At 41.0% G+C, this 16,120-nt stretch overlaps 1 protein-coding gene and 1 long non-coding RNA gene across 8 annotated transcripts in view; both read right to left on the bottom strand.

Annotated features, from left to right (window-relative positions):
* Positions 1-16,120, bottom strand: part of LOC122627166 (neurogenic protein mastermind-like) — a 153,106-nt gene that overhangs the window by 59,211 nt on the left and 77,775 nt on the right. For 2 of the 5 annotated variants that reach the window (XM_043808094.1, XM_043808095.1), the window contains exon 1: positions 10,772-11,749. The exons of the other annotated variants lie outside the window; for them this stretch is intronic. In XM_043808094.1, coding sequence (XP_043664029.1) covers positions 10,772-10,777 — 6 coding nt within the window. In that variant the 5' untranslated portion in view covers positions 10,778-11,749. Of the gene's footprint in view, positions 1-10,771; positions 11,750-16,120 lie in introns of those variants that run through there. 5 annotated transcript variants of the gene reach the window in all.
* On the bottom strand, positions 11,821-15,419 carry LOC122627170. 3 transcript variants are annotated; one of them, XR_006326798.1, is made up of 2 exons: positions 15,068-15,419; positions 11,821-13,017 (listed from the first exon to the last, which is right to left on the bottom strand). It is a non-coding gene; the product is annotated as an uncharacterized LOC122627170 (long non-coding RNA). The 3 variants fall into 3 exon arrangements; XR_006326799.1 differs by lacking the exon at positions 15,068-15,419 and adding an exon at positions 13,102-13,936; XR_006326800.1 differs by lacking the exon at positions 15,068-15,419 and adding an exon at positions 13,363-13,936.

Below are 16,120 nucleotides of genomic sequence, written 5' to 3'. Positions count from 1 at the left end.
AAAAAAAAGAGAAGAAAGAAACTTACGATCGAGCACGCATAACGTTAACTCTTGCAAAGCTTTCGTGCAAAATATTTCGATTCCTTGGCATGACTCCCATCAGGTCGCCGAATTGATTATTGAACAAACAGCATGATACCTGACTTATAACCTTCTTCCTAACGTTTCAAGGAATATAACCAGCGGGTTTTGTCGTTGACAGGTAACTATGTATAATTTTCGAATATCTTGAATATACTGTTACATCGATATGGACATTGAGAAATCTTCAAATCAAAATATTTCGATAAAACGAATCTCTTTTTCGGTTCGATAAATTTCAAGTTGAAGTAAAAAATTTCAAAAGATTATCGAAGTAGATTATCGATAAGTAAAAAAATTTGAAGATATATAAAACTTAACAGAAGTATTCAAGAAGTAGACTCCTTTGCGTTCGAGTCCGGCTCGCGTGCGCCAAGGAACAAACAAAGGGAAAGGGAAAGAGGAAAGGAAAGAGGGGAGAAAAAGGGGAGAGAAGATTCGATCGAAGGCATCGTATTTCAAAGTCCCACGAAGGTATATTCGAATAAATTCAAACGAACAGATCAAACAGAGGTTTTTAACGTATAGCTGGTAATTAATTAATCTCCATAAAGATTCTATTCCTTAAATAAATATTCATTTCGTTCGGAGCGTACATAGTCAGCAATGGGGACAGCGAGTAGAACTGACAGCAGCAGTAGCAGCAGCAGCAGCAGCAGCAGCAGAAGCAGAAGCAAAAGCAGCAGCAGCAGCAGCAGCAGCAGCAGCAGCAGCAGCAGCAGCAGCAAGGCTGTTCGTGATTATCATTTATTCATCCACGTCCTCCGATGTGGAGACAGGAGAAATTAATTAAAAAAGATAGCTGCGCTAGTGGTGTCGGTGGTGGTAGTGATGGTGATGGTGATGTTGGTGGTGGTAGTGATGGTGGTAGTGGTAGTGGTGGTGGTGATGGTGGTGGTGGTGGTGCTGCTGCTGCTGCTACTACTGCGAGTCTGTAGTAGTCGGTTCGGGGATTCAGCCAGAGCCTGAATTTCTTCGCTCGCGTGGGACGAACGTGGCGAGAGTGTAATTTAGTGTCCAACCTAACTTGACTCAGCAACGGCGGCGGCAACGGCAGCGGCAGCGGCAGTGGCGGCAGCGTGCACTCTCCGTCGAGAGGGGAACATTATTATTTCAGCGAATAGGCGCGAAACTACGCTAACCTTCCATCCTCCCTCCTTCCCCGCCCTTCATCAGCCCTCTCTTACGTTTCTCTCTAACCATCACCCAACGGCCTCGTTTGCTGGCGCACGAACGAGAAACTTTTGTCCCCTTTTCGTGACTACTTCTTCCTACTATTCTTTTTCGATTCGTCAAATCCAACGAACCTTTCCATTTTACGAAAGTATATGTAAATATATCACGATATTTAAGGAGATTCGTTAACGCTGAAAATGAAATTCTATCTCTTTCGTTTAATAAGTTTTTATAAATTCGTGATTAATATTTGGATTACTTTAGATCGTAAAAATAGTTGTGTAGTAATGTATAACGAAGCATAGTCGTTTAATTTATTATACGATAAGAAGAAAAAAAAAGAAGAGAGAGAGAAAGAAAAAAAAAAGAAAAAAAGAAAAAGAAAGAAAGAGAAAAGAGTCGAGGGAAAAGAAGCTCCGGTTATAATTTTGCACGACGATAAGAAAAATCCATCGGTAGTAATCGTTATCCGCTTCTGCTCTTAAATGAGGCGCGATGAAATGCGATCTACTTAAGTTAAAGAGAGCTTTTCGTTTTCCAAGAGGAAAGGAGAAAAGACAGAAGCCACGCGTGTTCCAGCTCGAAGGGTTAAACGGCCGAAGAAGGAGAAAGAGAAAGAGAACTGTTAGGAACAGAGAGAGAGAGAGAGAGAGAGAGAGAGAGAGACAAAGAGTTGGACTTTAGCGACACGCTGCCACCAAATATCGATTCTCTCCGACCTCTTTCACCCTCTCTTTCTCTCTTAGAGACTTCTTCGTTCGACTTGAAAGCGTTTACGTTCGCACGTCACTTTCGGCGTGCACGAGAGGGTTGGCTTTGCATCATCATGCAATTGAAAATAGGGCGGATAAAAAGAGAAAGAGAAAGGGAGAGAGAAAGAGAAATCGAGATAGATAAATAAATAGGCAAGCAAAGGAGAGGGAAGACTCAATGAAAAGAGTAACGGAGTGAGAGTAGTCGGTTTGGCGAACTTTGCCCGCAAGGTAGCAACTTCCGGATCGCGAATTGCCTTTAAGTCTTTCCTCTTATAGAACTCGAAAGTTTTTACGGCGACATATACATATCTCTACTAAGTGTGAACGATCGTTCGAGTCCTTTTAGTCTAACTTTCGCCAAACGTTTGTTTCTTTCGTATAATACGAAGAAACAACATTTAAAATTTTAATAACATTTAGAACATATTAGTACAGAAGTTAGATCTTTCACGTTTTATAAATCATCGATTATTATAATTTTTCTTACGAGACGAATTAGGATTGTAATTCATATCGACAAAATTATTAGGAAAAAATGAGAAAAGAAAAAATGAAAAGGAAGAGAAAAGAAAATAAGAAACTTCTTTTATTTTCCTCCCTTCGTCCTCATATTTTTCGCAAATCTTCTTAACCTTCGAGATATTTCACCAATGAGAAAGCACGATGGGTCGCGCCGTCGACGATACGAAGAAGGTATCTTTCCTGAGCTTTATTAACCACTCATGATTTACAGCGACCCTCGCCGGTGATACGTTTCCCTTCAAAATGAGCGCGCGTGTGGCGATTTAATTGCAAAACAGTACGGGAGAGGTGATTTACCGCGCTTCCGTTATGCTGGCCTATCCGATCGTGCCGAGTCGAACTCTTGAAAGTAAAATATTCCTTACCACGTAGATCGATTAAAAAGAATCGGCGGGATTAAAAGGACTTTAATGAACCTATTTGTTTGGCCTGATACGAATCGACCCTCGTTTACGTTAAAAAATAAAAAGAAAAAGAGAAAATAAAAACGACGATATAGAGTAATAAAATAATTGTTAAAAGAGAATTAAAAGAAGAGAAAGAAATGAAAAAAAGCATAAAGATATTAAAGGACTTAACAAATGAAAATCAAAAAAAATGGATAAAAGGATCCAATTTTCCAATTGGTATTCATATAATCCATTAAGAATCCTTTGGATAAATTTACTGATATTAAAATGTACGTACTTTTTCATACGCTTACTACTCGTAAAAGTAGTAATAATTATAGAGAGCCACGTTGAGGTCGGACCAGTTGCATAGGTTGTATGGCTTCCGTAATACTTGATCGATACTACCGTATAGCAAAGTGCTCCAGAATATGTGTGTCGTATAAAGTTATATTCTCTTCGATGGTATAGATACTTACTTTTAAAAATTCACCATGCGAAACGCGCTTTCATCGTTATACCTTCTGCAGTTACAATCGATTTGCTTGGATCAAAGATACCAAATTTTCGATTTAATACGGAGAATGAAATATCAAGGACGTTCAGAATTATTGGCTATGATTTTAAATAATCTGCGTAGCTACATTTCGTGCCTTTCAATGGGAAGAAAAAAAAAAAAAAAAAGAAAAAGAAGACGAAAAAAATTGCAAATTAATGAATAAAACGATGCTATTGGTGAGAAAGAAAAAGAAGAAAAGAAAAAAGGAGAAAGACTTGTAACCTTTCGTAGATACGATAGATTCGTCATTCATACGATAGGTAAAGGGTCAAAGGGGATAAGGTAAGAAGGATCGGTAGCGTTTACAAACGTGAGTATTCTCGAGGCTCAATAGAACACAGCAAGCACAGGTAGGTAACCGCAAGTTCGGGCCAAAGTCTAACAGACACGACACACCTCCGACCTTTCTATCGATCTGTGGCCGGAGGTTTTACGCGTCCTCCGCCCTCTCTGTAAGTTCGCATCGACTCTCTCCCTCTAACTTCAGACGCGTAGTCCTCGCGCGAGGAGCTGGAAAGCGAATGGAAGAGCCCTCGTCGAGACTCGGCGAATGTTTCTCATCCGCCCTTTCCCGACCGTTTCCAAGCAGCACTATACTCTCCCTTTCCCTATACGCACCTCCACCTCCCCCCTCCCACCCACCCCTCCCACTTCTCCTTTCTCCTACTCGTTCGTTTTTATATATTCCCACTTTGTCTTTTTCTTTTTTACGTAGTATAGCTTTGAACTCTCAAAAGAAGGAAAGCCGATCGATGATACGCTATTTACGATTTTCGCTATTACGAATTTCCTTTGATCTAATCAAAAGTGTCTTCTTTTCTATTTCTTTTTCTTTTTTTTTTTTTTTTACATTATCTAAAAGATGGAACGTTAAAGTGAAAAACAGAGAGAAGAAAAGTTTCTTAAATAATTTTTTATTCTTAGAATCGGTATGCCTCTAACTCGAGATCTCTTATATACTCTCTTTAATTCTCGAAATATCTCCAATGGAAACATTTTAGACGAATTCTCTTTGATCGTTTTTATACAATCGAAAGGCGCGATTTTGTTCATGATAGTGTACGCATGATAAAGTCGTGGACAAGGCCAAAAATAAAAGTCATAAGTCGAAAAGGATAGTCCCGTGTCTTCGTCGACGCGTTGAGTCACGAGCAACGATAGAAAGAGGTAGTTGGGGGAGGAGGGATCGAAACAGAAAAAGAGAAATAGAGATAGAGATAGAGATAGAGATAAAGAGAGATAGAAAGAGAGACAGAGAGAGAGAGAGAGAAAGAGAGAGAGAGAGAGAGTCATGCGCGAATCGAGAGGCTACGTGCCATCTCTGCACAGTTTGCAACGAGAGAGAGAGAGAGAGAGAGAGTCACTCACCTATTTTAAGTGTTACAAAGATAGCAATGGTATAACTACGTTAGAATCTATTTAAAGGAGTCGAAAATTCGATTTCTTTTCGCTGGATAGCGTAGAAGTCCCGATGGAGATACGCGGAAAGTTATTTAACGCGGTACTTGATTTCTCTCTTAGTATCCGTTGAGGATCCTCCTGATCGTCGGCGTCGCCGTCGTTCTCGTTGTCGTCGTCTTTTTTCTCTTCGGCCGAATTTGGGTGCCGGCTCATGGAGAAATATTTGAACCGAAATTACGGAGATTCGAAGTAGCTAAAAATATATACGGTCGAAGGAAAGTATGGATGGCGCGCGGAATCGCACGCCTATACATATTTTACATACGCATGCGTGCGCGTGCCTACATGCGTGAGTATGCTAGCGTATACTTATATCTTTTGAAGATCGCGAATCGTCGGCACGTGCATCCCTATTTATTTCTCTTAAAATATCTTCGTTAATGGATGACCACCGGGCCCCGTTCGAATAGGTAGAAGACTGAAAACAGAATAAGAGAGAGAAAAAGAGAGAGAACGAGAGGGAGAGAGAGAGAGAGAGAGAAAGAGAGAGCGAGCGAGAGATAGAGAGAAGGGAGAGGGAACGAGTAGGACGATATTTCTAGAATAAGCGACGTGAATTCATCGCCGGAACGACTTTTCGTCACGCTGGAAATTAGTTGAGAAACGCGAAGGTTTATCGCGTCGTAAAGCGCGGGGAAATTTCGCGATGGTACGGCCGCGCTAAACCTTCTTACCGTCAAAATACGAACGCTTGAATTGGATGTGCGAGAAATACCTAGGTATATATATCTATGTACGTATATATCTTTTACCTATATACGCGCGTAGACGCATTCACACGCGCGTACTATCTTTATTAATTCTTTAATTAAGCCCATTAATTAGATAAAAACGAGAATTAAAAATTTTTCCGCGTACGAATGAATATCAATAAGAAAAAAAAAAAATGAAAAGAAAAAAAAGGAAGGAAATTAAAGGGACGAACTCTTATTCGTTGATATTGCGCGAATAAAATATCTCGTGAGAAATAAATTAGAAATAAATTCGATATATGAATATATTATTCTTCGATAATAATAATAGTAATAATATAATAATAATAATAATAATAATAATAATAATAATAATAATAATAATAATCCAACGAATCGATAATTATTATATGATGAAATTATGATCAATGTGAGTTGGAAGAATAGTTATTCGCAAATCTCCAAAGAAAATTCATCTGGACGATAAATTAGGATCGGCTGAAAGAGCGTGCATGTTAAAATTTTATCGAGCTTATCAACGGCTGAGCGAGAGGCGGAGAGTGGATCGAAAGGAGAGCAACGATGATATGTAATCAGATCATTATGTATAGAGCATATGTCTGCAGTAAGTAATCCGTTGAACGACAGAAGCGAGAAGATAGACGATGAAATGAAAAGAGTGTGAGAGAGGGAGAATGTAAGAGAGAAAGAGAGAGAGAGAGAGAGAGAGAGAGAGAGAGAGAGAGAGAGAGTGAGAGAGGAAAGAGGAAAGGGAGGAAGTGGAAAATACTGAATGACGCTAGCCGTACTATAGTGTCGTTACGTATAAGAGTACATACATATGTAAAAGGTTGTATATCTAGGGATATGAACGGAGTTAATACTAGCGAGTCACGAATCACTATTATTTTAGATGGTACTTCGTATAGCTGATATCTGTCATCCTTCTTCATGCTGCTAAATATATTTCCGACGAGTGCGAAAAAGAGAAATCAAAGAATGGAGATAGGTAGTTGGAATGATAAAGAGAAAGAAGGAAAACGTTGTGCGGAATTTATTGAGGGTGCCACGAGAAAGAGATAGAATGAGATTTTGCTCTAAAGAGTAGTAGGCTAAATAACGTGGCAAGGCCGACCAATGTATTTTAGTGACCTGAACCTTCTCTCGGAAGATTCAAGATAGCTCTCGGCTTCGTTTCTAGACAATGAACGTAGTGCTTCGATTCGATGACGATCTAATCGAGCGTTTAAAGATTCAATTAGGTATATTGTGGTCGATAAAATTCCGAGAGTGTTGGAATAAAATAGAAAATAAAGGAAAACGTGGGAAAGAAACGTAAGTAGCGAAGATAATAAATAGAAAATAACGACAGGGTCTTAATCATCGATGATATATCATATTATTCTAATCCGAAAATTCCATCGGCATCGAATAATATTTAATATGAGTGATTTCTATAAAATATATCAAAATATTTCTCTTTTGTTGTTCATCTGTTTAACGATTAACAGAATTGTATGCGCGAAACTTGTACCAAGCTTATTTAAATTAGTTTAGTTTTGTACGATGTGCGATAGAAGAGCGTGCACGCGCGCACGTAATGGAGATTCGTATTTTATTCATATATTCGTTGCGATACGATAAACACGGAACGGAAATGTGCAAAGGCCGGGCGCGACTGATAAAAGTAAGTCGCTCGAAGGTGGATAAATCGAAGAGAAATATTTCGAGAAAACAATTTCCTTAAAGTTTATCATTTTCAATGGAAAACTTTGTGTTAAGTAAAAAATATCTTATATACATACGTTTAAAATAATATACATATTATTTCTAAGTTTAAGCCTAGAACTCTTACGTATGTAAATATGTATATAAATATGTATGTATCGATCACTCTAAACAATTTTAACGAAATCAATCGAATCGAATAAAATAATAAATATTCGATCTTATTCGGATGTAAGAAATTCTTTTCTTTTCTTTTCCTTTTTCTTTTTTGAAAAAGTCGATCGATTTTCGTTAATAAATAAATAAAAAAAAAAAAAAAACATGAATAGAAGGATTAAATAGACGAGAGAAAAAGGTTTTTTAAATTGTAAGAAGATTTCGAGATTATCGTTTACGAAACATCAGCACGGTGAAACTTTGTATGCCATGATGTCCACCCACTCGGTTTCTAAAACAAACTTTATCGCGCGAAACCGGGCCCGATGTACGACTCGTAAGTCGTGTAGTTTCAGGACAAACAACTTGCTCGATGAAACTTACATTTTCCTCCAGTTGGAAGTGGGTCGATAACTTATGCGACGAATCTCTTGATATTTCTCGGTGCGAATCAACTGGTCAGTGATCCTATTGCGTCTATCGCCGAATAAAAATTAAATCAATTCGATTCGACGCTCGAAGTAAATTCGTTTGACAACGAATATAAAATGTTGATCAAACGATCGGTCTCGTGGCAATTTCAAACGACGAAAATAATATCGTACGTTTTCTTAAAAAGAAAAAAGAAAAAAAAAAAAAAAAGAAAAAAGAAAAGTACTTTAATTTCACGATCACACGAGAGATCTAAATAATTCACAAGACAATCTATGTATTATTCGAAGCGACACAATATTCACGAATATTATTTAATCAAAATCGATGCTGCAAAAAACGATTATGATCCATGACGGATAGATAAAAAATACAATACACTGTCTATTCGTTTCATTCGCACTTTATCTTTCTTCCTTCGGCGAATCTAAATAAGACGGATAAACGTCTTTTTCGAGTTAACCAATCGAGTGCTCGTAATGGTGCTCGTGCACCTTCGGATTCTCGGTCGGCTTTGTCCGGTAGCAAACGCGTGTAATCAAGTGGTATAAATAATTCCGACGCGTAGCCACGAACCAACCAACCGAACGAAGCACGTTCCCCCGTTATGACCTGCCAGAGCTGGAACGTGGACTCGAAGCTACCCCTCCTACCCTTCTATCCATTTCTCTCTCTCTCTCTCTTTCTTTCTCTCTCCCTCCCCCTCTTTCCACCCACGTGAACGAAAGGGGAATGCACCACCTCCGCGGTAGTTAATTGCAACGCGAATAACGATAAGTACGGCTTGCCTCTCCCTCGTGGCCCTCGATAATAATTATTACGTGCGAACGGAGCTACGTAAGAGCCCTTCGAAAAAACGATTATCTACGCGTAATCGATCCAACAATCTTTTTTCAACGATACTTAAGACGATGATTAAATTTACTCAAGATCTAATCAAGATAAATCAAGATATTGCTCCTTTTAGTTTTCTCTCTTTTCTCCTTGGAAAAAAAAAAGGAAAGAAAAGAAAAGAAATCTTTCGATTACATTCCGTAACACATGTCATATAGAAAATAATGAAATTTCATCGAATTCGTCTTTAGATTCTTTAATACGATGCATCGTCGTCGTCGTCTTCGTCGTCGTCGTCGTCCTTTTCGTACGATCTTACGATAATTTTTGTGGATCGTTAGAAGCCGTAAAAAATAGATAAAAATTATGCATTCCGTTTGATCCTCGGAAGGTGAACACGTTTCAGTTGCAACCTTTTCAGCAAATTCGTAGACGCTAAAAATCGAAATGAAAACGATAAAAGACTCAATCGAAAGGGTTAGTTTTCTACGAACACTTCGCGGAACGAATTTATCGTCGTGTCATAAACGGCAAAGATAATCATCTACTTTTTATTTCTTGTCAAAGGCGGAACGCGTCTATTACTTTGCGTAATGGAGTTCTTAGATTCGAACACGAACATCATGGATATGTATTTACGTATGTATTTACGTGCCGTGTTCTTTATTAAATAACAGTACGAAAGATACTGAGGCTTAAGTAATTAGAAGTTAGTTACGCTGCCAGTGGGAATATCGTTCTAACGATAAACTCGATTAAATTAGAGTAATAAGGAAACGATTTCATTGATAACGGTCAATGTAGAATGGACGGTCTAGAAGTCTACAAAGTACAAGTCGGCCTTTCAAAACAGAATCACGAATTAATCCGTTTAGGATATTTGAACGTTTTCCTTTTAATTAAACTAATCAGACGCGAATAAACGTTAAGAAAGTAATATATGATCGTTCTATTTATAGGACGACATTTTAAGGAATAATAATGACGCTTACTTCCTATGCCGATATTTCTTTTTCTTTTTCTTTTTCTTTTCTTCACTTTTATTTTCTTTCTTTCTTTTTTGTTTTTTCTTTTTTGACGAATTTACGTATTTTTATGAGGATAAATGTCAGCGTTTACGTCAATGAAGCGATAAATTGTCAATTTAAAAGTCAATCGTTTCGAACGAATAATAAATGATACCGAAATATGTGAGAAATATTTTTCCTATCGTATTTTTCGTGCCGTAAGTATCAAGAAATCGATATGATCAGAACAACGACAACGAGGCTGAGAACAGAGAACGGTCGAGGAACGTCTTCGAACGATGCGAAACATCGCGAATACCTCCTATTATCGCTCGGTCGACCGCTAGAATGCCGTTAGACGACGCTCGACTCTATTGTCACGGCCGCGTAATACGTGCTCGTGCGCGCGTGTCCATCATTTATTCTACCAACGAGAAACCTCGCGATTTCGAGTCAGACGCGATAAACGTTTTACTTCTTTCGTTTCTTTTTCTTGTATTTTTTTTTCCTTCTCTCTCTTTTTTTTCTTCCCTTATTTTCCAAATTTCTGAGAAACGTCATCGCGACATCGAATATCCTAATGGATTCTATACTTCTCTGTTAACGTTAATAACAATTAGAATAAAACGACGTAATCGTAAAACGATCTCAACCATAATTTCATTTATTTTATTCCTCCTTCATTTTGTTAATTCAATTATGCACTTAATCTATCGACTTGGCTCGACTTTCTAAAAATAAATACGACGGGACGATTAAAACAATTTCAATTAAAAACGAACGATCTTATCTAATAATGAAAATTGAACGAAAATACAATAGAAATCCTTTTGACATAATATCGATCGAATATTTACGATATAAGAAGATTCGTGAATGAAATTTGATATAAATGTAGTTTCTTTTTTTTTTTTTATCCATTTCGTTACTAAAACGTTCTCAAATATCGTGTCTAAATCATAGAGAAAAACAAACGTACCATCATTCCAGGCAGCGTAATGGAGCAAATTGACGGGTCGGATATAAGATTCTTCTTTCAGAGGCGGGCCACCCGGGCCCAAGGCCCTGGTTGTGCCGGGCCCACCATACCCTTTTTTCGATCACGCGCTTTCTATTCTTGCTCGATCACTTTATTTAAATTTTTCTCGGTTCGACGCACTTCTGTCTCCCTTTCCCTCTCTTTTCGTTCGAAATGCACAGTCCACCGGTGGTTCACTAGATTTTCTTTCTTTCTTTCTTTCCTTGTTCTTCTTCTTCTTTTTTTCTTAATACGTCCGACAAACTTTCAATAATCAACGACAAAATTCGACTTGGGTCGCTCTTCCAGCGAGCGCATCCAAAATTTACACTAATTCTACACTTTTTTCACTGTACGAGTGTAATACCTTTCGAATGTTCTTTCGGAATTTCTCAGTTCCTTTTTCACTTCGTGTATCGATGAATCGATGAAGAGAGAAAAGAAAAAGAAAAAAAGGCAAAATAAAAAATAAAGAGAGAGAGAGAGAGAGAGAAAGAAAAAGAAATAGAGAGAGAGAGAGAGAGAGAGAGAGAAAGAAAGAGTATACAAAGATCGATTCGACGAATAACAACGACGAGCGAACGTTGATGCTCGTTTTCGAACAAGTCCAATGGCTTTATATTATTATTACAAAAGCGTTATCGGCTCGCCTTGCAGATACCGGCGAAGTTCTACGTGCGCGGAAGGTCGTCGGAGTTTGTTTAACGCTATCGTCAGCGAACAACACGACGAAAACCACACGATATATCTCTCTCCTCGAAGGAATATTTTTTAAAATGTTCCAATTCCCTCACGGAAATACATTTGAATTTCTATGACTATTGATATATCTCCTTCTTCTTCTTAATTATTTATTATTTGACTAGCTATCACTTTGAATCGATCGTCTTTGGAGCTATCGTAGGAAGGACTAATCGTTTCTTCTTCCTCTCATCCCCTCTTTCAAAATCTCTTTTTTAAGATCTTCTTCGTTTTTTTATCTTTCTTCTTCTTCTTTTCCTTCTTGTTTTAATTGCTTCACAGAGCGAAAATGCGAAAGAATGACAGAGACAAAGAGCAGACCTGTCCGAAAGGCGTTTCGCGGATCGCGTAATCTACACGGAACGTTCTGTGACCTCTTGACACCGACGAGTTTTTCAGGCAGCGCCGATGCAACTGACCGATAACACGTCAACGCACGGATAACATTGACATAGAAAAACACTCGCTGTCCGTAGTAACGTACTCTTCGAGTCGTCGAAAAGTACGAAGAGCTGTGAAAGCTTTAACCTCCTGTTTCCCTCTTCTTCGCCCCTTTTCGATCGGTTTCGAAGAAAATAGGATTATTCGAGGTTGCTTGCGGCATTTATATTAAACACTAGAACGAACGTTAGCACCTTTCTTTGGAATGACGTCTTTGTTGCTTTAGAAGAAAGAACTTGCCGATCTCTTCTGGAAAAAATGTCAAATGTAGAACGTTTCGTAAGGTAGAACGACGTAGATTTTCCCTCGTAAATCGTCAACAGGTGGTTTTGCGAGCGAGCGAGCGAGAGCAAGAGAGCGAGAGCGAGAGCGAGAGAGAGAGAGAGAGAAAGAGAGCTCGGTCGATGAGAAACGTTCGTTGCGCGGAAGAACGATCAAGAAAAGTGTGCTTGTCCTCTCCCTCTCTCCCTGCCTCTTTTCCACTACGGCGGAGACGAAGAAACGGGAAAAGTCTGCGGCGGAACGGCCGGATCAACGGGCATCGGCCGGCCACTCGCGAGATTCCAACGACGAGACTCGAAATATGTCAGGGACCTCTCAACTGGACGGCCTTTTTCTCTCTCTTTCTTACGTCTTAAACAGTCTTCCGTTCGTTTTTATTCCCTTCGGATCGGAGGATCGAGAACGTTTCGACGAGGATCGGAACGGCTTCGCCGTCGTCCTCGTCTTCCTCGTCGTTCTCCACGCAGCGGTCTCGGCTCTTAGATAAAACTTCTCGTCGTCGATGACGTTTCCCTCCTCGCGGTGCTCTCGCGAGAGGATGAGGAGGAGAAGGCGGAAGAGGCCGACTGGATTCTTTCATACGCGAACATCGGCCGGCTACTCTCGTGCCGTGCTCTCTTACTTCTACTCGTATTCTCCTTTCCTTCTCTCCCTTTTTCTTCGCACCTTTTATCGACAATGTCCTTGCCACTCCAACCTTGGGGATACACTTCTTTTCCTTTATCGATCTTATCTTCTCTCACCTAATATATATATATATATACATATATAATATATATATACATATATATATATATATATATATATATATATATATATATAGCTACATCGAAGATTTAACCAATTAGAAACTCCAAGAGTTTAGGAGATACGAACAGACGAGACAGACAGACAGAGGAAAATGGAGAGTCATCGAAAAAGAAGAGAAAAAGACTGAGAACCAGAGAGAGAGAGAGAGAAAGAAAGAGATAGATAAATAGATAGAGAAAGACAGGCAAACAGAGAGAGAGACAGAGAGAGAGAGAGAGAGAGAGAGAGAGAGAGGAGAGGGAGAAACGTCAAGACACGGCGAACGACGTCGATCGTACTTCTTTCTTTCTCCTTCTTTTTCACGTCGAAAACGTCACGCACGAACGACGTCGGGAGAGGAGAGAAAGAGAAGAGAGGAAGGAGCCGCGTGTGCTCGCCTCGTCGAAGTCCACGAGCGATTGACTCCCGCGCGGCACGCGCGAGGGGACCGTTCCGGAGGGAGGAACGCTCGGGGGAGGGTGGGAGAAGCGGCGCCGACGGCCGCGGAGGAGAACGAAGCGCCGCGACGAGGGAGGGAGTGCTCGACTGCCGTCGCAGTAAGAGAACGAGGTGGAGAGGGCCAAGCGATGCCAGCGGCCGTGCTGCTGCTGCTGCTGTTGCCGCTGCTGCTGCCGCTGCCGCTGCCGCTACCGTTCTTGATGGTGGTAGTACTGTTAATGGTAGTGGTGCTGGTGATGCTGGTGGAGAAGGGTTGGTACGGCGCGTGCCACTACACGCTAGCAGGTGTACTGCGCGTGCCCAGAAATCTTCTTTCCACCTCTTCCCTCTCTTCGCGATACCCTCCTCGCCCTCTCTCTCTCTCTCTCTCTCTCTCTCTCTCTCTCTCTCTCTTTATCTTTATCTTTATCTGTGTCTCCGTTTCTCTCTCTCTCTCTCTCTCTCTCTATTCTATCCAAACCTTCGTGACTTCTCCCTCCCTCTTTCCTATCGCATTCGTGAAGTTTTCTCTCTCTTTATCTATTTCTCTCTCTCTCTATCTCTCCCTCTCCCTCTCTCTCTCTCATTCTCTCCTTTTGCCTTCTTCCTCCTTTTTTGTCTCTCTTACTCTTCCTTTCCCTGTCTCCGTCGTCGTTGCCTTCTTCTTCCGGTCGCGGTCGTTATTATTCCGTTTCTTGTCCCAGGCGCGGCCGTCCCGCGACTAATTTACACGCGTTACGTTACGTATCCGACTCGGCCCGATTCACATCTTTTACGATTTTCTTAAAAAAAAAAAAAAGAAAAAAAAGGAAAAAGAAAGAAAAAAACTAAAGGAACATCCTTAATATCAACTTGATCAACCGATCGGGATAACATTCGATGATTTGTAATCTTTTTTCTTCCAACGAGTCTCTCCGATCGATTTTATCGATTCACCCGACTCATCGACCGATTCGATTTGATACATTAAAATTTGATAGAGTATAATGTCATAAGTAATTTTTATCGATTTTTAAACGAATCGGAATCGCGATCGCTAGCGAGTAATTTTTAGACCCTAAAAATCGGCTACGTATCGATCCCGTTCTTACAACGCGTTCGATCCTACTTTCGCTTTGGAGCGACCGGTGAGATAACTTTGACGTTCTTCTCACGTACGGCACTCATTATATTCACATTCGACGTCTTTCGATTCTTGTTATAATCACGATAAAGACGAAAATATTCTGCTGACCGATATCAATCGAATTCCATCTTCGTTTATTTTACTTCTCGTGAAAAACATCGATCGATGGGTAAGTACTTTGTCGAAAATTAGCAAAGTTCGAATCGTCGGTTTAACCTGGGACAGAATTTCGTGAACGACCGGAAATCTCCCTTTATAAATATTTCAAGTAAGTGAAAAATCTCGGTAAACGATTAACGATGATGAGAGAAAATAAAAGAAAATGGAAAGAGAGAACGAGTAGGGCACTTTGTTTTAAAAATAAAATAAAGAAAGAAAAAAGGAGGACGAAAAGAGAAAGAGTAAGGGAGGAATAAGGATTCTTTTAAATATCGTCGTACGGTTATCGTCGGTTACGATGTTAAAACAACACTAAGAGATGAGTATGAAAACGAAGGAGGAAGAGGTTTGCCGCGCTCGATCGGTGCTCGTACGATGTCGCGTCTCGTCGGCTCGGCGACACCACGAACCTCCTCCCACGGTTCTATCGGAACTGTCACGCGGCGCACGTGGTTTCGTGGTAGCGCAAGGCGTCGACATCCCCCGCACGAACAACCTGACGGCCCGAGGAGTCGTCAGCCACTGACTCCCCGACTCGACTCTCGAAAGAGGAGGCCTCGCCTGCCTGCCTGTTTGCCTGCCTGCCTGCCTGCCTGCTTGTCTGTCTGCCAGCCTGCCTGCCTGCTTGGCTGCCTGCTGCCTGCCTGCCTGCCTACTTGCCTGCCTGCTCGCTCGCTTGCTTGCTTGCTTGCTTGCTTGCTTGCTTTCTTGCTTGCTTGCCTGGCTGCCCGATGCTAGTCGACCGACGCTACTCGGTGAACATCGGCCAGCTTCGGTGAATAGCATGGCCCGAACGAGTCCGACCGAGCCCGAAGCCGTTTCGTTCCTTTCGATGTGCCCTCCTCCTTTATACATGTATATACGCTGCTTGATACATATGAATTTGTGTTCCGTGTCTGCTGCGGATCTCTGTCTGTGTGTATACGATTCGACACGACGAGCGACGCGACGCTCCTACCGGACGCCTCGATGCCACCGACCACAACGACGACGACGACGATGACGACGATGACGGCGACGACGACGACGACGACGACGACGACGGCGGCGGCGGCGGCAGCGGACTTTGAGAGACTCTCTCCCCTTCTCTCCCTCTTTTACTCCCTCTTTCAAGAACCTTATACCACCATCCCACCATCGTCGCTATACCGTACGGCGTATTATCGTCGCACACAATTCCAATAGTCGTACGCTACGTACAGCTCGCGTGCCATCGGCCGAAGTGAAACGCGAAAGGGTGGGGGTGAAACATCGGACTACCTGCGCACCGGGTCACCCACCCGATGCCCGCTATCCGACTACCTACACTTCCCTCAAACCCTGCCAAAAGTTTT

This window comes from Vespula pensylvanica, chromosome 2 (assembly GCF_014466175.1).
Source record: "Vespula pensylvanica isolate Volc-1 chromosome 2, ASM1446617v1, whole genome shotgun sequence".
Classification (NCBI taxonomy): domain Eukaryota; kingdom Metazoa; phylum Arthropoda; class Insecta; order Hymenoptera; family Vespidae; genus Vespula; species Vespula pensylvanica.
Note: the sequence above shows the minus strand (reverse complement) of the source record. Positions and strands in the feature narration are given on the sequence as shown.